Source organism: Dreissena polymorpha, chromosome 3, assembly GCF_020536995.1.
Source record: "Dreissena polymorpha isolate Duluth1 chromosome 3, UMN_Dpol_1.0, whole genome shotgun sequence".
NCBI lineage: Eukaryota > Metazoa > Mollusca > Bivalvia > Myida > Dreissenidae > Dreissena > Dreissena polymorpha.
In genome coordinates, this window is record NC_068357.1 from 146,436,431 (window position 1) to 146,457,280 (window position 20,850).

At 35.4% G+C, this 20,850-nt stretch overlaps 2 protein-coding genes across 3 annotated transcripts in view; both read left to right on the forward strand.

Annotated features, from left to right (window-relative positions):
- The window catches only part of LOC127871855 (mediator of RNA polymerase II transcription subunit 6-like), a 59,608-nt gene extending 39,380 nt beyond the window's left edge, over positions 1–20,228 (forward strand). For both annotated transcript variants that reach the window (XM_052415114.1, XM_052415113.1), the window contains 7 exons: positions 569–728; positions 1,371–1,462; positions 1,840–1,922; positions 5,333–5,372; positions 16,034–16,102; positions 17,778–17,927; positions 19,218–20,228. In XM_052415114.1, the coding sequence (XP_052271074.1) occupies positions 569–728; positions 1,371–1,462; positions 1,840–1,922; positions 5,333–5,372; positions 16,034–16,102; positions 17,778–17,927; positions 19,218–19,339 (716 nt within the window). In that variant the 3' untranslated portion in view covers positions 19,340–20,228. The remainder of the gene's footprint in view (positions 1–568; positions 729–1,370; positions 1,463–1,839; positions 1,923–5,332; positions 5,373–16,033; positions 16,103–17,777; positions 17,928–19,217) is intronic.
- LOC127871863 (uncharacterized) lies at positions 11,252–12,107 on the forward strand. Its single transcript, XM_052415126.1, has 2 exons — positions 11,252–11,413; positions 11,574–12,107. Exons 1-2 carry the CDS (start codon positions 11,276–11,278, stop codon positions 11,931–11,933), a joined length of 498 nt encoding a protein of 165 aa, XP_052271086.1. The 5' UTR covers positions 11,252–11,275; the 3' UTR covers positions 11,934–12,107.
- Positions 20,229–20,850: the final 622 nt, after the last annotated feature.

Here is a 20,850-nt window from a genome sequence, read left to right on the forward strand (position 1 = left end):
TACCTGAAAAATAAGACAATTTTCGGACACTGAGTAAACTCAATACGTGTAAAAGATAAATATTCTTTTGAGTTAACTGGCCAAGATGTTTAAAATAAAAATTTCTTTAAAATAGTTGATTTCCTCCAGACAATCACTATTCACATGTATAACAAGGTTATTGACCAAAGCATACAGGCCTTTTTGTCTTAGAAAGAAAATCATACTAACTGTTTTTGAGACAAAGTGATTCTAATAGTCATAAAAATCTGTGCTTGCATTACTTAAAATTGTGTCGTGTCCTGAGAAAACTGGACTTAATGCATGTGTGTAAAGTGTCATCGCAGATTAGCCTGTGCAGTTCACACAGGCTAATCAGGGACAACACTTTCCGCTTTTATGACATTTTTCGTTTAAATGAAGTTTCTTCATAGCAAAAATTCAATTTAGGCAGAAAGTGTCGTCCCTGATTAGGCTGTGTGGACTGCACAGGCTAATATGGGATGACAGTTTACGCACAGGCATTAAGCGAAGTTTTCTCAGAACGCGGCTCAATTGGATAAATTTTAAATATCTTATTGCTCATCAGAGAACAGTCTGAATTTGACATGGCATGATACAGCCTGGATCCCAGTGTTGAATCCCGGCAACATCCTCGACTACTTCAGTGAGAGGAGCAACCCGTTCTACGACCGCCAGTGCAACAATGAGCTCATCAAGATGCAGAGGCTCAGTCAGGACCAGCTGGCGTAAGTTAGGTTTGGGCGTGGAAAGTCATTTTAAAAATGTGGTCGTCCTGCCAGGATCATTTCTTAGATTTGTGTAAATTCATATTTTTTATTATAAAATCATTAGCCCGCTAATTTTTTGTTCTAACCTGTACCTTTTCTGATCTTTCAAGATTTTTACTTCCTTATTTTAGGTATCTTCTTTGAAATAAAATCTATTGAATTGCATGATTACTCCATACTTATTTTTTTTCAGCAAATTTTGAAAAAAAGTCATTTGAATTGCAGCCGTGTTCCATACTTTTTTTTTCATCAACATTACTATTCTAATCTTAAAATGAAAATCATTTTAACTTCAGCATTGTTACACACTTACTATTTCAGCAAAAAGAATGTTAATATCTTCTTTAAAAGATTTTTTTTTTAGTCTAAAGGCTATTTTTTTTAGCTCCATAATATCGAAAGCCTGAAGCTTATTTAAATGCTCTTGAATCCGTTTCCTGGGCCTTAAACCAGTACTTGGTGTCTTTGGGAGAAATCTAAAGAACGCCCCCACAGTGGGGATTGAGCTCATGACCTCCTGGTCGCTAGGCGGACACCTTATCCATTGCACCATGACGATCAGTTGAACTTCACTGTTGTTCCATACTTATTTTTTTTCAGCAACATGACTGGTATAGAGTATGTGCTGTTACATGTCCAGGAACCCATCCTTTACATCATCAGAAAGCAGTACAGGCAGTCTCCTACACAGGGTAGGTGCAACAATACAAGCTGATGGCTTTGCCTATGATAGACGAAGATAGATCCGTAAGGGGCCTGCAGTATGTAAATCACTTTATGCCCTATAATTGTTATGCCCCAAGCATCTAAATATTGGCATAAAGTTTATCACATATCATCTGATCATAAGTATGTGCATTAAGTTTACCACATATCATTTGATCATAAGTATGTGCACTGAGTTTACCACATAGAAAGGCTAAGCAAGCATATATAAGTATGAGTAGGTCAACAAGCTGCCATAATCAGTATATAGCTTAATAACATTGTAAACAGTAGACCAAACATTCAAACAGACAAATCTGACAAACTGACAGATGTCATTGTGAGAGACTGGTTACGATTCCAGTGGTCCCCCAGACTGACTACTACATCATAGCAGGGGTGGTCCACCAGGCTCCTGACCTGTGTACCTTCGTGAACTCTAGACTGGTATGTGAATCTTTGTGAACTTGAGACTGGTATGTGTATCTTTGTGAACTCTAGACTGGTATGTGTACCTGTGTGAACTCTAGACTGGTATGTGTACCTGTGTGAACTCTAAACTGGTATGTGTACCTGTGTGAACTCTAGACTGGTATGTGTATCTTTGTGAACTCTAGACTGGTATGTGTATTTTAGTGAACTCTTGACTGGTTTGTGTACCTGTGTGATAGGGCTGCAACAATATACCGGTATATCGGTATATATCGCAATACGGAATCCGCATATTGTATTGCGATATGATTTTCATCATACCGGTACGAAAATTTTACAAAAATTCATTCACATTTCGTCCAGAAAAGCCATCCGAAATAATGATAAAAAGGTAAACAAAACAAAGCATTGTAAATTATTTTTTACGTAAAAAAAGCATTCTAAAAAGTGTATTATACGGAGTAGCGTTGTTACATGGGAGCATTCATTCGATGCTTTTGAACAGATTATCGTTGAATTAATTGCGCACAGCTGTAAATGTTTCGTTCGATTCTGATTTGAGCATTATTTGTAATCCGAATTTCGGAAATACGCTTCCAAATTTGAATGCTAACGCGACAATAAAAAATTATAGCGTCAAATAAAAAGTGCTTTATCCTTTGTCTCAATAAAAAGCGCGCGAAAATTATACAGACATGTAGAACGTCGCATGGAAAGTATGGGTGTATTTTGTGTTGTATAAAAACGGGAACATCACGTCAGCTGAATTACGCGTGTTCAGTGGGAAAAACGCCCCGGTTGGACGTTATTTCATCACATCTTTAAATAGTAACAATTGCAAAAATGTATTTGATACTTAAGAAAATTTGCAAATGTTTGTGTTTCTTATTATTCTTGAGCACATTTATAGTAAATATTTACCAGAATTTGCTTTAAAATTGGAATTTATGGGATTATTGGGTAATTGGCAAGTTATAATTTTGGTACAAGTTAGCAATATATTGCGATATATTGCAATACGGGTTTTTGAACTGACAATATATTGCAATACGGTTTTTGGCGTATTGTTGCAGCACTACTGTGTGAACTCTAGACTGGTATGTGTACCTGTTTGAACTCTAGACTGGTGTGTGTATCTTTGTGAACTCTAGACTGGTATGTATACTAGAGCTGCAACGATTCACCAACAGCTCGATTCGATTTCGATGTCAGACACTCCGATACCGATTTTTTCGATTCGATTCATCTCCAAACCTAGTTTTATCATATATTCACTCTTATGCATCAAAACTAACATTTCTGTTCAAATGTGATTTCAATAAAACACATGAAAAAGAATAGCAAATTAGGACTCAATTTTAATATAAAAACTTCTGACTAGAAGATTGTGTTGATTACACAATAATATAAAAAATAAATAAATAATCATAAGAACGTATCTGGAATCAGTTGAATGGTAGTACTATCACTATTACACCTTTACCCAAAACCGCTATAAGCATGTCTACCACTGTGCCATGACAGCATCACCTGGTACCTGTAGGACAAATCACATTCTCTAATAAACTTAACAAAACTCCAACAGAAATAGAACTACTTTTCTGGCTGGCGACTTGAGTAGTTGCACTTGTGCGACCTCTTTGTCTTGCTAAATCAACGTTATGTTTGCGTTTGACATATTGCATTAAATTAGATTAGTGGTTGAGCCGGACTTAGCGTACGCCACATCCGTGAAGCACAGTTTACACGTTGCTTTATTGGTAGGGCTACCATCCCGAAACCCAAAATACTGCCACACTTTTGATTTTAGCTTCTTAGGCGCATCTGATAATTTCAATTTGTCGGCAACAACTTGTTCAGCCATTTTGACGCTTTTTCCGAAAGTAGACCGTAACGGGCTTATTGATTGGATGACTAAAGTAATAAGCAACCAATCGCGCGCGTCGTAATTACAGGTAAAGATAAAACCTACACCTTCCTGTGTCAATAGTCAGAATACAGCGCGTTTTACGTATCTATGTATATATATATGTATATATGTTAAAGAATCGAATCGAATTTGGTAGGTTTGGTATCCTAATCGAATCGAAGCATTTCGAATCGATTTTCGCTGAATCGGATCGAATCGTTGCAGCTCTAATGTATACCTGTGTGAACTGTAGACTGGTATGTGAAACTTTGTGAACTCTATACTGGTATGATTATCTTTGTTAACTCTAGACTGGTATGTGTATCTTTGTGGACTCTAGACTGGTATGTGTATCTTTGTGAACTCTAGACTGGTAGGTGTATCTGTGTGAAATCTAGACTGGTATGTGTATCTTTGTGAACTCTAGACTGGTATGTTTATCTGTGTGAACTCTAGATTGGTATGGGTACCTGTGTGAACTCTAGACTGGTATGTGTACCTGTGTGAACTCTTGACTGGTATGTGTACCTATGTAAACTTTAGACTGGTATTTGTACCTGTGTGAACTCTAGACTGGTATGTGTATCTTTGTGAACTCTAGTCTGGTATGTGTATCTTTGTGACATCTAGACTGGTATGTGTATCTTTATGAACCCTAGACTGGTATGTGTATCTGTGTGAAATCTAGGCTGGTATGTGTATCTTTATGAACCCTAGACTGGTATGTGTATCTGTGTGAACTCTAGACTGGTATTTGTACCTGTGTGAACTCTAGACTGGTATGTGTTTCTTTGTGAACTCTATACTGGTATGAGTATCTTTGTGAACTGTAGTCTGGTATGTGTACCTGTTTGAACTCTAGACTGGTATGTGCACCTGTGTGAACTCTAGACTTGAATGTGTATCTGTGTAAACTCTAGACTGGTTTGTGTATCTGTGTGAACTCTAGACCGGTATGTGTACCTGTGTGAACTCTAGACTGGTATGTGTATCTTTGTGCACTCTAGACTGGTATGTGCATCTGTGTGAACTCTAGAATGGTATGTGTATCTGTGTGAACTCTAGACTGGTTTGTGTATCTGTGTGAACTCTAGACCGGTATGTGTACCTGTGTGAACTCTAGACTGGTATGTGTATCTTTGTGCACTCTAGACTGGTATGTACATCTGTGTGAACTCTAGAATGGTATGTGTATCTGTGTGAACTCAAGATTCGTATGTGTACCTGTGTGAACTCTAGACTGGTATGTGAAATATGTGACTTCTGTGTATAACACAGAAATATACAGGCTGAGTTCCATCTTAGTATTAATTATTTACATGCAAAGATTGCAAGAAATTTGTTATTTGTAAATCATAGTAATTCAAACTAAGCTTAATGTTATCATTTTTGTCAGGTTTGTTGTATAGTAATTATTCACTTTGTATGTCTAAGCAGATTTAATTTTCTTAATGAATGCAATTATGTTTTATTTTCTGTTATAGTATTGAATTTTTGTATCGATTTTTCCTTACAGACAAACACAATATTCAACCTCCAGTCTGCATTTGAAGAAGGTTAGAACTATAGGCAGTTTGCTAATAACACAATTCATTACATAAAGTAGTTTTGGACAAATTAACCTTGGACTTGTGGTCTTTTGCAGAACAATCCATATGTAATATATTCTTCATAACACTTTTTAGCTCGACAGATCACAATGTGCTCATGGTGAGCTTTTGTGATCGCCTTTAGTCCATTGTGGGTCATCAACATTTACTTTGTTAACACTCTAGAGGCTACATTAATTGTTCCATCTTCATGAAACTTGGTGAGAACACATATACCAGTGATATCTTGGACGAGTTCGAAAATGATTCCGGTTGGTGGAAAAATATGGCTGCCAGGGAGTGTGAAAGTTTTCCTTATATGGCTTAAGTAAAATCTTGTTTACTCTCTAGAAGTCACATTTATTGACTGATCTTCATGAAACTTTGTAAGAGCATTGTGTCCCAATAATATCTTGGATGAGTTTAAAAATGGTTTCGGTTGGTTGAAAAACATGGTCGCCAGGGGATGGGGCACTTTTCCTTATAAAGTTATAGTAAAACACTCTAGGAGTCACATTTATTGTCCAGTCTACATTAAACTTAGTCAGAACATTTGTTTGAATGATGTCATAGATGAGTTTGAAAATGATTCCCATATGTTGAAAAACATGACTGCCATGGGGCAGGGCATTTTTTCTTCTATGGCTATATTAAAACCTTGTTCACATTCTAGAAGTCACATTTTAAGTCCAATTGTCATAGAATTTGTTCAAGTGATATCTAGGCTGAGTTTAAGAATGGTTCTGGTTCGTTGAAAAACATGGCCACCTGTGCGCAGGGCATTTATCCTTATATGGCTATAGTAAAACATTGTTAACCTTCTAGAAGTTACATTTATAGTCCACCAATCTTTATGAAACTTGGTCTATGAAAGTTTGTTATAATGATAGCTTGGCTGAGTTTGAAAATGGTTTACAGAAAAACATGACTGCCAAGGGGCAGGACAGTTTTCCATATATGGCTACAGTGAAACCTTGTTAACACTCTAGAAGTGACGTTTTGAGTGCAATCTAAGTAAAACTTGGGGTCTCTTATATGACTATAGTAAAAAATTGTTACATTTATTGGAAAATCTTCATTAAAAAAAATTCAGAACCTTGTCCCACTCAAATCTCAGCTGAGATTGAAACTGAGTCAAGTAAGCTGTAAAACTAGGTCATTAGGTCAAATTAAAAAAAAAACATGTTAATACTCTAGAAGCCACTTTTTTTAGCCCTATCTTCATGAATGAGCTCGCATTTTTTCAGAAGAGTCTTCTCGGTCTACTTCTGTTGGGTCTCAGGTAAGCGCCTTTGGGCCCATAGCCCTCTTGGTTTATAATAACTTATATCTGATTGCTTATGAATACATGATTTACTCATATCAGAATGCCTGTATAAATGAGGTAATAAGCTAATTGACCATTTTTAGCTCACCTGTCACGAAGTGACATGGTGAGCTTATGTGACTGTGTGATGTCCGTTGTGCGTGCGTGTATGCGTGCGTTTGTCCGTCAACAATTTGTTTGTGTAGACAGTAGAGGTCACAGTTTTCATCCTATCTTTATGAAATTTGGTCAGAATGTTTATTTTGATGAAATCTGGGTTGTGATTGTATTTGGGTCATCTGGGGTCAAAAACTAGGTCACTAGGTAAAATAATAGAAAAACTTTGTGTAGACAATAGAGGTCACAGTTTTCATCCAATCTTTATGAAATTTGGTCAGAATGTTTATCTTGATGAAATCTGGGTTGGGATTGTATTTGGGTCATCTAGGGTCAAAAACTAGGTCACTAGGTCAAATAATAGAAAAACCTTGTGTAGACAATAGAGGTCATAGTTTTCATCTGATCTTAATGAAATATGGTCGGAATGTTTATCCAGATAATAACTGATTTTGAGTCGTTACAGGGCTCCCGCTGCCGTTCGCCAGATTCGCCAATGGCAAAAATTTAGCAATTCAGCGAATAAAAGAATTGTTTGGCGAAAACGTTCGGCGAACATTTTTTTTCCTGACAGATGCCATCCCAGATAATAATAAACTCTTTCAGCTGTAGACTGTGCTTCAATACATCGCTGTGTTATTGATCCGAAAAATTGATACGCAGTCTGCATTAACACCGGTGAGAACCAGTCATCGAGACAAAGGAAAATGACTGGTGTAAAAACAAAACAATGGTGAAATCGTACATCTTATCGGCTTAAATAAACAATTACATCTGATTAAAGATTAAAGATTGCTGCCAATTTCAATCAATTAAAGTAAAAGCCGTTAGCGAATTATCAACTTAGTCACACAATGAACGTATAAAGTAAAGAAGTTGATAATTGATTTTAATTTCGAGAAGTTTGTAATGTTTGTAATGATTAAAGGCTAAATATGTTACAATTGTGAATGACGATAGATCAACGGGTATAAAACCCTTGACATTTTCGGCGAAAGTGTCGGAAATTGCGACTGCCATTATGGCGACAATAGGCAAAACACGTCCTTTGGACTCTGACGAATCTAATGACATGGTTAAAAAAAAAATCAAATCTTATAAAAGATCATTCAAAGATGTTTGGCTTTCGGAATTCAAGGGGTTGGACTATAATGGAAACTCAAAAACGATGTATTACAAAATATGCATACAGTTTCAAAAATCAAATTCATTCACTTTGGGTGTAGTATGTTGAAAAAAGACATTTCAAAACAGGAAAAATCAAAAGGTAATAAAAAAGAATGACAATAAAGTATTAAAATGAATATACATGAACAATTTTTAGCTCATCTATTTTTTGAAAAAAAAAAATGAGCTATTGTCATCACCTTGGCGTCGGCGTCTGCGTCGGCGTTGGCGTCCGGTTAAGTTTTGCGTTTAGGTCCACTTTTCTCAGAAAGTATCAATGCTATTGCATTCAAACTTGGTACACTTACTTACTATCATGAGAGGACTGGGCAGGCAAAGTTAGATAACTCTGGCATGCAATTTGACAGAATTATGTGCCCTTTTTATACTTAGAAAATTGAAAATTTTGGTTAAGTTTTGCGTTTAGGTCCACTTTTCTCAGAAAGTATCAATGCTATTGCATTCAAACTTGGAACACTTACTTACTATCATGAGGGGACTGGGCAGGCAAAGTTAGATAACTCTGGCGTGCATTTTGACAGAATTATGTGCCCTTTTTATACTTAGAAAATTGAAAATTTTGGTTAAGTTTTGTGTTTCGGTCCATTTTATTCCGTAAGTATCAAAGCTATTGCTTTCATACTTGCAACACTTACTAACTATCATAAGCAGACGGTGCAGGCAAAGTAATGTAACTCTGACTGGCATTTTGACAGAATTATGTGCCCTTTTTATACTTAGAGAATTGAAAATTTGGTTAAGTTTTGTGTTTAGGTCCACTTTATTCCTACAGTATCAAAGCTATTGCTTTCATACTTGCAACACTTATTAACTATCATAAGGGGACTGTGCAGGCAAAGTTATGTAACTCTGACTGGCATTTGGACGGAATTATGGGTCCTTTATACTTAGAAAATTTGGTTAAGTTTTGTGTTTTGGTCCACTTTACCCCTAAAGTATCATAGATATTGCTTTCATGCTTGGAACACTCGCAAATTATCATAAGGGTACAGTAAAAGGACAAGTTGCATAACTCTGGTTGTCATTTTTACGGAATTATGGCCCTTTTTTGACTTAGTAACTTTGAATATATGGTTAAATTTTGTGTTTCGATCCACATTACTTCTTAACTATTAAGGCTATTGCTTTCAAACTTCAAATACTTTCATGCTATCATGAGGTTCCTGTACCTGGCAAGTTGAATTTTACCTTGACCTTTGAATGACCTCGACTCTCAAGGTCAAATTATTAAATATTGCTAAAATTGCCATAACTTCTTTATTTATGATTAGATTTGATTGATACTTTGACAAAACTCCTCTTACCTGACATACCACAATAGACTCCACCCAAACCATCCCCCGTGCCCTCCCCCCCCCCCCCCCCCCCCCCCCCCCCGAATCCCCCCCCCCCTATTTTTTTTTTTTTTTTTAAGATCATCTCACAAATGACCACCACACCCTCACACTATACCCCCCACCCCACCCCCCCCCCCAAATTAATTTTTTTGAAACTTAAAAAACACAAAGATTTATTTTTATTATTTAATGTTTGAAATACCGTCCAACCATCGCACCGTAGAATCCCCCCCCCCCACTCCCCCCACCCGAAGCCCACCCCGCCCCCCTAATTTTTTTTTTTTTTTTTTTTTTTTGAAGATCATCTCACAAATGACCACCACACCCTCACACTATACCCCCCCCCACCCCACCCTCCCAAATTTCTTTTTTTTTTGAAACAGTTAAAAAACACAAATTTTTATTTTTATTAATGTATGTTTGAACTACCGTCCTACCATCGCACACAAGAATCCCCCCCCTCCCCCCACCGAATCCCACCCCCCCTAAATTTTTTTTTTTTTTTTTTTTTAAGATCATCTCACAAATGACCACCACACCCTCACACTATACCCCCCCACCCCACCCTCCCAAATTTCTTTTTTTTTGAAACGGTTAAAAACACAAATTTTTATTTTTATTAATTTATGTTTGAACTACCGTCCAACCATCGCACCCAAGAATCCCCCCCCTCCCCCCCACCCGAATCCCACCCCCCCCCCCTATTTTTATGTCCCCCACTATAGTAGTGGGGGACATATTGTTTTTGCCCTGTCTGTCTGTTTGCGCCAACTTTAACATTTTGCAATAACTTTTGCTATATTGAAGATAGCAACTTCATATTTGGCATGCATGTGTATCTCATGAAGCTGCACATTTTGAGTGGTGAAAGGTCAAGGTCAAGGTCATCCTTCAAGGTCAGAGGTCAAATATATGTGGCCAAAATCGCTGTTTTTATGAATACTTTTGCAATATTGAAGATAGCAACTTGATATTTGGCATGCATGTGTATCTCATGGAGCTGCACATTTTGAGTGGTGAAAGGTCAAGGTCATCCTTCAAGGTCAGAGGTCAACTATATGTGACCAAAATAGCTCATTTTATGAATACTTTTGCAATATTGAAGATAGCAACTTGATATTTGGCATGCATGTGCATCTCATGGAGCTGCTCATTTTGAGTGGTGAAAGGTCAAGGTCAAGGTCATCCTTCAAGGTCAGAGGTCAAATATATGTGGCCCAAATCGCTTATTTTATGAATACTTTTGCAATATTGAAGATAGCAACTTGATATTTGGCATGCATGTGTATCTCATGGAGCTGCACATTTTGAGTGGTGAAAGGTCAAGGTCATCCTTCACAAGGTCAAGGTCATCCTACAATGTCAAACATCATATAGGGGGACATTGTGTTTCACAAACACATCTTGTTTTTTTTTTTTTTTTTTTTTTTTTTTTAAGATCATCTCACAAATGACCACCACACCCTCACACTATACCCCCCCCCCCCCCCCACCCCACCCTCCCAAATTTCTTTTTTTTTTTGAAACGGTTAAAAAACACAAATTTTTATTTTTATTAATTTATGTTTGAACCCCGCCCCGCCCCCGATTTTTTTTTTCGCATTTTTGGAAAATAATGTAATTAATGTCCTCACCCCCACACTATACACCCCTCTTCACTCCATCCCTCCCTCCTTTGTGATTGAAAATGAGAGTCCCTTCACCTTTAAAAAGAAAATAGATGAGCGGTCTGCACCCGCAAGGCGGTGCTCTTGTTATATTATTAATAATTTATTAAAAATAACAATAATTTTGTTATGTTCATAATAAATATATATTGACACTTTTCAAAATGAGCTTTTTGTTTAGAAATTTAGCATATTTAATTTGTTTTTTTTTCAGATCACAAAGAGGCCTCACAAGCTTGAAGTCTGAAAACATCAATGACAAATGCTCAGGCTGCAGCAATATCCAAAAGTCAAGCGGATGTAGTGTCGTCAATGACTAATGTGTACTTTGCTGCACAACATACTCTCGCATCATCGCTGGTTCCAGACCTGAACAGATTGTGTGTCTTGCAGGTAAAAAAATAAATAAAACACCTTTAAAACAAATTTGATTTGTTTTAAATTGATTGATAAAATTTGATTTTGTTTAAGTTTGCTACAAATATTGAGCAAAATATACTTGAAATCATAAATTATATTTTCAGGATGCAAATTTGTATTAATATATTTTCAGGGTGCAACCCAGCTCAATGACCTTCGAGTTGACAGCCACACGTCATATGAACACAGCTCCAGTGTGTCGGAATTTAAAAACTGTATGGCAGACGTTCTGAGGAGTGATCTTCTCCAGAAGATACAGACATCATGCAAGTACAGTATCATGATCGATGAGAGCACAGACATTTCATTGAAGCAAAATGTAGTGACCTATGTTAGACTTTTGGAAACTGATGAGTTTGGAATGGCTGAACTTCAAAGAGCAAATGCAGAGAGCATATATGAGAATGTAGTTAATTTGCTTGGTAGAAAGGGAATTGACATTCAACATCTCTCAGAAATTCTATTAAAATTGAAAACTTGGAGAACTTGTTGATTTTGTCCATAGACAGCCCACCAATGGAAAAGTTTGATTTCAAACATGCTTTCAAGATTAGGGCTGGATTGAAGTTGAGGCGGATTATGGCCTTCTGCTAAAATGTATGTTCAGGATATCATGTGCTCATGTAATGTAAATTTATCATGTGCTTATTCTATGAACATGTGCTTGAGTTATGATGTGTGTATATCTATAACAAGTTGCCTGAACCACGTGACTTTTTCGGCTATGTGTGGGACAATCAGGTGTAAACAAAACGTCGCTTCAGGTAACGTTTTTGATAATTTCTTCATTATTTCAAAACCATTTTCAAAGAAACAAAGACGAGTGCCCGGTCATTGTAAAAAGACACAACTTTGTTAAGTTTGCGCAAAATTAATTAAGTATTTTTTCCAAAAAGTGCAACCGCGTGTTTGAAATCACATGAAGTGAAATGCTATGTGTGGTTTATTTTTTGTTCAATCAACAAAAACATTGATTATAATATTGACGAGGGTTTAAAAAATAGGGCGGACATTGTTATTCTTCATAGATAAGCTACTTACATTGTATGTTTACGCAAATACACCTTATTCGGAGTGTGTGTATATAAATGTTATACTGCTATGTGTGGGACACAATTTTTAAATGCTATGTGTGGTATACAAGAATTTGCCCGTCAGTTCTGCATTTAATCTGAACACAGTTTTGTAAGAATCTAGAACATAAACTTTAGTCTGTCCTGAAAAGATATCAAATTAACCAAATGTTACATTATTGAATTCATTAAGTAATCGTGTAATGATTAAACAATTTATGTTAAACTGAACATAATTCTTATAAAAGCATACCTGTTATGTTGAAATATAATATTTCTTTGTTTTACTTATTGTCTTTAAATAAATATAATGATTGATATATTTCTGCCTGAATATTGAATTTGGTCCATTGTTTAATGAATGACAGAGAAAATAAGAGCACATGCTTTAAAATGGGTTTAACTTAATTCTATTGTTTTTCAGACTTGTAAAGGATTAGTCGAAAGATCTGTAACGCTTTTAAGGTTCGAAGCTGTGTAAGAACTACATGAACACCATCAAACCACACGGAAGGTGATATGTGGCAAGTTAATTATCAAAACCACAGTGGCAGAGACAGGGACCCCGCTTCATTCTGTGATGTTTATGGAAAGCTATTTCAACTAACTATGCAAACATACCATTTAACATGTATTTTTGCATAAGCAAAACAAAGTGTGTGTATTGATATGTGTTTATATTTATGGGTTTTGTATCGATCTTATTACTAAAATTGATTAGATGATTATAAAATCTGATTATGTGTGTTAATAAAACAGGTGTTTCACAACAAAATACAATTTAAATCCAATGATGCTTGTTTGTGGTCTATTCCAATATCATCTCCATATGAACATCTTCGAATCCAATAATGCTTGTTTGTGGTCTATTCCAATATTATCTCCATATGAATATCTTCAGTATATCAAAATAAACACGTCATTAATAATAACATTACTTTATAACTAGCATGCACATGGAACAATAGAAATTAAAGCACCAAATACATAAAGAAGTACATTAGTATTCACAAAGAAATTGTAATCAGTCAATTTATGAATTTGCAAATCTTGCTATTCAAACATATGAATGCTCCAATTAAGTCATAACAAATGATCATCGCCAAAACGTCTTGTCTTGTGGGGGTTATTATACCAACAAACATATTGAATTGCATCAATACTTCACTTACTCAAATTCAAATGAAATCTGAATAACTGAAAATAGTTTGAGATGTTTAATGAAAATACTCATTCTCCCCCGGTCATGTAAGGGCGCTGCAAGATCTTGTTACCACTGCACCAAGTAAATAACATTAAATCATATAATGTTGTTCAATTTGTTGAAATGTCAAATTTTTATGTAATGTTTACTTTGATTGTTTTCTTTCCCTGCAATACTTGCACCATCTGGTAATAAAACAAACGGTCATTTAAACTTTGGAACATTTACTATACATGTTTGTATATGACAACTTTTCATTGATCAAGATATCAGTACGTCTCTTGAAGGTGCTTCCAAAAATACTTTAATCTCCCTGAAAAGAACAAAATACAAATGAAATAAACTGTTAAAAAATAGCATGCGTGATATATCAGATAGCTCAATAGGATTTAGATACATATACATGATTTTCCAGTAAAAAATGTTATTGATCCTAGTGTCTATTTGTTTCAAAATGCTGTATGATCTCTTTATGCTTATTTAATAACTATCGATACAGTCAAAAATGCCTACACATACCTGCTAAAAAACACAAAACTAACACTTTTTGTAGTTTTGTTGCAATAATATTCACATGACATCGTGCACAAACAATTCTTACGATTTTGTGTATTAAACAAGTGCATAAGTTGGCAGTAACAATTCACTGAAAATTCAATATTTTGTAACAATCAATTTTATAGAAACAAAGAAGAAAAAGTTTGTCCAACGGAGCTATTTTCCTGTCCGTGCGTGGGTGGCTTTGTGTTAGGAGATCCCTGACCGTGTTTTGACCTCTCTGCCACACTGTTCGCAAACAAATGGCATTCTAAAAATAAACAAAATATGAATATAAGTTATCGACAATCATGATAATTTTGAGTAACATAAACGTAGGATTATCATATTTAAAACACTACCAACAATGTTTATTGACCAACTTTTGTTATTCAGACAGACTTTAAATATTATGGATGTTAATGTCAATCTTTTGATTTTCTAGTTTAGTTTGTATACCACACATAGCATTTAAAAAATTTGTCCCACACATAGCATCTTTACATTTTCATACACACACTCCGAATCAGATGTATTTGCGCAAAAATACAATTTGTGTAGCTTCTCTATGAAGAATTACAATGTCCGCCCTATTTTTAAACCCTCGACAACATTGTAATTAATGTTTTTGTTGATCGATTAAAAAATAAACCACACATAGCATTTCGCTTTGTGTGTTTTCAAGCACGCGGTTGCACTTTTTGGAAAAATTACTTAATTAATTTAGCGCAAACTTAACCAAAGTTGTGTCTTGCGACAATGGCCGGGCACTCGTCTTTGTTTTTTTGAAAATGGTTTTGAAATAATGAAGAAATTATCAAAATGCTACCTGAAGCGACGTTTTGTTTACATCCGATTGTCCCACACATAGCCGAAAAAGTCACGTGGTTCAGGCACCTTGTATAAATGTTTTGTTGTACTGTTGAACATGCTCATTGTGAGCTTTTGTGGTCGCCTTTTGTTTTGTCATGCACACATGATGTGTATTATGGCCTTCTGCTAAAATGTATGTTCAGGATATCATGTGCTCATGTAATGTAAATTTATCATATGTTTATTTTATGAACATGTGCTTGAGTAAACTGTTTATTTTTGTTATGCACACATGATGATTATAGTAATAAACATATTAAAGCTTTGTTTTGTAGTTTCTTCTTTTACATCCCTTAGCCTAGACTTACAAACGGAGGTTACTAATGCTTTGCTAAAACTTTGGCTACAGTTTCTTAAATTTAGCTACAAAAAATTACATTTGGCTAAAATGTTGGCTATAGAAATTTTTGGGCCAGGGGGAGCCCTGAATGTATATGGGTCATCTGGGGTCAAAAATTAGGTCACCGGGCCAATGCTAGTAAAACCTTATGTAGATGAAAGAGGTCACAGTTTTCATCTTAATGAAATTTTGTCAGAATGTATTAATTAATGACATCTGGCTTGGGATTGTATATGGGCTGATAGAATTTAAGTTGATGTAGCAAGGTTAGTCAGGTGAGCGATTCAGGGCCATCATGGCCCTCTTGTTCAAAATGTCATGTCAGTGATTGAGTGTAAAACTTGTGCCGTCTGCATGGCTTATCAGAGATGACACTTTTCCCCTAAATTGGATTTTTGACCAGAGACTCCCTTTAAAAGAAAAAACACACACAAAAAATAACAAAAAGTGTCTTCCCTGATAAGACTTTGCAGACTGCACAGGCTAATGTGGAGTGACACTTGACGTATATGCATTAAGCTCAGTTTTCTCAGAATTTGGAACTTAAAATGATTTTTGTTTTGCAGCCAAGTCCTTCTCAAGGTACCACCCTTCCAAAGGTTACTGGTGGGAGTTCAATCAACAGGAACAGTCAGGTATAGAGAAACTCTTAGAAATGTATTTTGCCGCATTTGTAGTCCCTTCAAAAGTTACATTTAATTAAAGACCGTTCTTACTTAGTTTAATTTTAAAGTCTTCGTTTCCAACCCTTAGATACTGATGAGCAGCAAACAGCACAAAACCTGAACAGACTTTGAGTAACTCGCAGGCTGTTCTGGTTAAAGCTGTTTGCACATAGCCATTTTACTTTGCTTCTTAGTGGGAAAGGGATACCTTATTTCTTCAAAACATTGATCAGTTTCTTTCTAACTCTGTTGAAAGATTATCACTTTTAAAAATCATCACAAGGAATACTACAATTCTGCAAAATTAATCCTTCAAAGTGTTGCTTATAAAAGTAAAGAGAATTTTTTAACTTAACTTTTAAGTGTGGATTTTCAACAGTGGTTAAAGTTGTTTAACAATTGTGTTCCTGTATATATAACTGGGATCTTTTCACCATTTGTAATGCAGGAACTTGCAGTACTTATATTGTTCTAACAAACAGTTGAAACTTTAAAACTCATGGAATTTGAGTAGGGTGAAATAACTATAAGAGCTTCCTTTGACACTGATTATAGAGAAATGTTGGTGAATTAAAACTGATAATTCACTGTTTTATGCTGTTTTCATAACGCCATTTTCACTTTGCTTCTGAGTGGGAAAGGGTGAAAAGACAATCATGGACAAGTCATTTAGTTTCCCATGATGGGATTTGCAGTATCCATGGTGAAAAAATTTATTAGGTCCTGTTAAATTTTTAGTTAGTCTGTTTTTAGAGGGAATAATGTTATGTGAACAATACTATCCTTAAAATTATGGAGGGAAGTACACGTTTTCATGTAACCCTTTCCCACTTAGAGGCAAAGTGAAAATGGCTTTGTGCAAACAGCATAAACTAGAACAATCTGCAAATAACTCACAATTCTGTTCAAGGTTTAATGCTGTTTGCTGCTCATCAGTATCTAAGGGTTTGAAATGAAGTCTTTAAAACTTGTATCTAGTAAGAAAGGTCTTAATTTAACTTGACTTTCTATGAGACTACAAACGCTTCAAAATACGTATCTAAGAGATAATGGGTTTAATAAGACCATGCCAAAACGAAATGTGTATTTCCATAATGCTACATTAGTTGTTTTTTCCTAGGACATCTTTGCATCAAATATACATCTTTAGATTACATTTTGGAAATTAAATTCTGCAAAGTCAACTTTCATGATAGTCAAGATTATAAATGAAACATTCATTTTGAATACTAAGCCACTCTTTGTTTGTTGGACAATATGGTGGCAATAAGACGCTGGTAAAGGATGTAATGAAAAAGTATATGTCATCTCCTACCAAAATGACACTATTTGATTGGCTTAAAGCGGACACGAGCCCATGGTGTATTTTCCATACTCCGTGAGTGATTTCCATACACCTATCAGCATAAAAAAAGGCTTCTGTTTGATAAACCACTAGATAAGTGAGGCTCCTAGTTGTGAAATATTTAACATACCCTTCAACTGAGATTTGTATAATTAGTTTTAGCTTTGAGTCATTGCTATAAAAAAGGCTTTAAAATTATGAGAAACTAAATTGCATTTCCACATAAAGAAGTTACACCCAACAGTACTCATTTAGTGCTGTATGTTGATAGTCAAGATTATTGATGGTGGATCATTTCAGACAAAAGTGAAGGCAAGAAGAAGAGGAAGGAGGAGCCGGGCTCATTTTTCCAGCGACAGAGGGTGGACCTTCTACTTGGAGAGCTTGCCAAGAAATTCCCGCCGAAATTTGTGGCACCCAGCCAGCCTGAAGCAAAACCAATTGTGGCTGGTAATACTGACTGAGCTGTTATGAAGTGCTACCATTCGATACTTGTTCTGGGAAAATGGGGTTTAATGCATGTGCTTATAAAGCTCATTACAGATTAGCATGTGCAGTTCCCATAGGCTAATCAGGGACAATACTTTACGCTTTTATGGTATATTTTGTTAAAAGGTAGTTTCATTTTAGCAAAAATCCAGTTAAGGTGGAAGTTATGCCTCTGATTAGCCAATATGAATGCAAAGGCTAATTTAGGATGATTATTATGCCCCCGGATCGAATGATCGGGAGTATACTGTTTTTGGCCTATGTGTCTGTCATTGTATGTGTCACAAAACTCTAACCTTGGTCATAACTTTTTAAATATTGATGATAGCAACTTGATATTTGGCATTCATGTGTATCTTATGGAGCTGCACATTTTGAGTGGTGAAAGGTCAAGGTCATCCTTCAAGGTCAAAGGTAAAAAAAATAATTAAAAATTCAAAGCGGCACATTAGGGGGCATTGTATTTCTGAAAAACACATCTCTTGTTTACGCACATGCACAAAGCCCAGTCATTGTAGAACAAAGCTACCATAATTGTATGGCAATTAAGTGCAATCATCAGCTGTGACTTGTCAATCAAGGATTGAGCATGGGGATAATGAGTTCGTGTTTCAGGGGCTTTAAATCGAAAATGTTTGCATGAACAAATCAATTTTCTTAAATAACAGGAGAAACAACTTGAGACAAACACAAATATATTTTACATAAATCAAAATATATTATATATTTTGGGTAAAAGCTAGTAAATCAGTAAATTAATTAAATATGTTAAAAAAACTAGGTAATTTTGGCTTATTAATGTTATGGCATTTTATGGGGGAGTAGCCAAATCCTAAAAAAGAAAGAAGTAAAATATGTTGATATTTTTTTCAATTCATCTGCAATAATTGGCATAGAAGACCTTTTTTAATAAAAACAAAAACAAAATAAAAGAAGTTAACAAGGCTAATACATTAAAATAAAAATTGTAAACAATTGATTCTGTCAAGAAAATGAGTGAACATATTTGTAATCCATGTTCCATGTTTGCCTAGATTCATTCACAAACATATATTGACATATCGTCAGGATTAAAATCAATAAATTTAGTGACTATTTCCTTTAATATACATGTATGTACGTATTTAGAAGTTGTTCTTTCAATTATTTTTCTCAAGATCAACATTATAAAACATGTTCAGATAGGTTTAAACTCTATAGAGATAACATATTTCTATGATGTGCTCTGTGAACACTGTACAATTCTTACAGCTGATGACCATGTGAAAGTGGAACCCAAGGTAGAAGTGAAGCAAGAGAAACTTACCCAAGACAAACAAGCGGATAGTGCAGGCAAACCACCACCGGACAAGAAACCCAAACTGTCAAGATGATGAGACCATTTCAAGAAAGATAGCAGGGTGGAATAAGATAGAATTATTTGTGTTGAGCTCAATATTCACGTTATAGTTGAATATGAACATGCAAAGACATGTGGCAGTCTCTCGGCTACAAACAGAATTTATGTGCTGATTGTCAGAGGATTCATGTGAAGGTAGAGGATTATACAAGACTTTCTGGGACAAAAGCTTATATGTAAGCTGAACAGTAATCAAGGTCTAAAGAACTGATGACATTAAGATTTTGTTTATGTCTATTTATTCTTTAAACCTAATTTGCTTCTTGGTAGTGAAGTCTATAAAAGTGAACCAATGTGCAGAACTAACTTCAGATAAGGTTTTATTACAAAGGGCACTTTAATTATCCCCTGAAGTGCTTGTCTAATGGAGATTTGTGAAGGGTATTTTCTGAGCTATAGTCAAACTTGGGTTTTATTATAATGTATTTTTTACCAGATGCTTAAAAATTGTAAAGTAAAAAAATGTTCTTATCATAAAATCCTTGTATATAAAGTGTTCAGATTATGATGGGAAAATTGTTTTGAACATGTTTTTTTTAATTACCTTTAATGAAGATTCTTTGTTGGTGTGTTACCCTTAAGTAGTTTTTTTAAGGGTACTAGTACCACTTTCTTACTATTTCAAAATTATATTTGCACAATTGTGAAGGGTATTAAGGTAAAAAACCCTTTAATCCGGAGCTATCACGCTGTTTATTTTGCATAGATGTAACAAGATCGGATTCAGGTTGTACCATAAATATAAAAAACCCTAAAAGAAACATGCATTTTATTGCTTTATTACTGCCTGTTATGATTAATACTGTTGAATGCTTTGAACAGATAATTTCATTCTTGCCTGGGTATTAAAGTTATACTGGTAACTGTGTCCAGGCATTTTTAGCCGGATTTTTTTCGAAAAAATCTCGGCTTATAGATTGATGTTGTCGGGCGAGCGGGGGGGGCGGGCGGGCGGGCGGGCGGGGGTGGCGGCGTGCTCGAAAATGTTAAAGTTCTTATTTCATGGTATAACTTTGGTATGCTTGGACCTAGAGTCTTCAAACTTGACATGAAGGTTGGCCAGGATTAACAGATGACCACTGGTCATTTCAAGGTCATTCATTTGAAGGTCAAGGTCACTGTGACCTTCAATATAAAAAATGTTAAAGTTCTTATAACTTTGGTATGCTTGGACCTAGAGTCTTGAAACTTGACATGAAGGTTGGCCATAACTAGTTAGTAACCACTGGTCATTTCAAGGTCATTCATTTGAAGGTCAAGGTCACTGTGACCTTGAATGTAAAAATGTTAAAGTTCTTATTTCATGGTATAACTTTGGTATGCTTGGACCTAGAGTCTTCAAACTTGACATGAAGGTTGGCCAGGATTAACAGATGACCACTGGTCATTTCAAGGTCATTCATTTGAAGGTGAAGGTCACTGTGACCTTCAATATAAAAATGTTAAAGTTGTTATAACTTTGGTATGCTTGGACCTAGAGTCTTG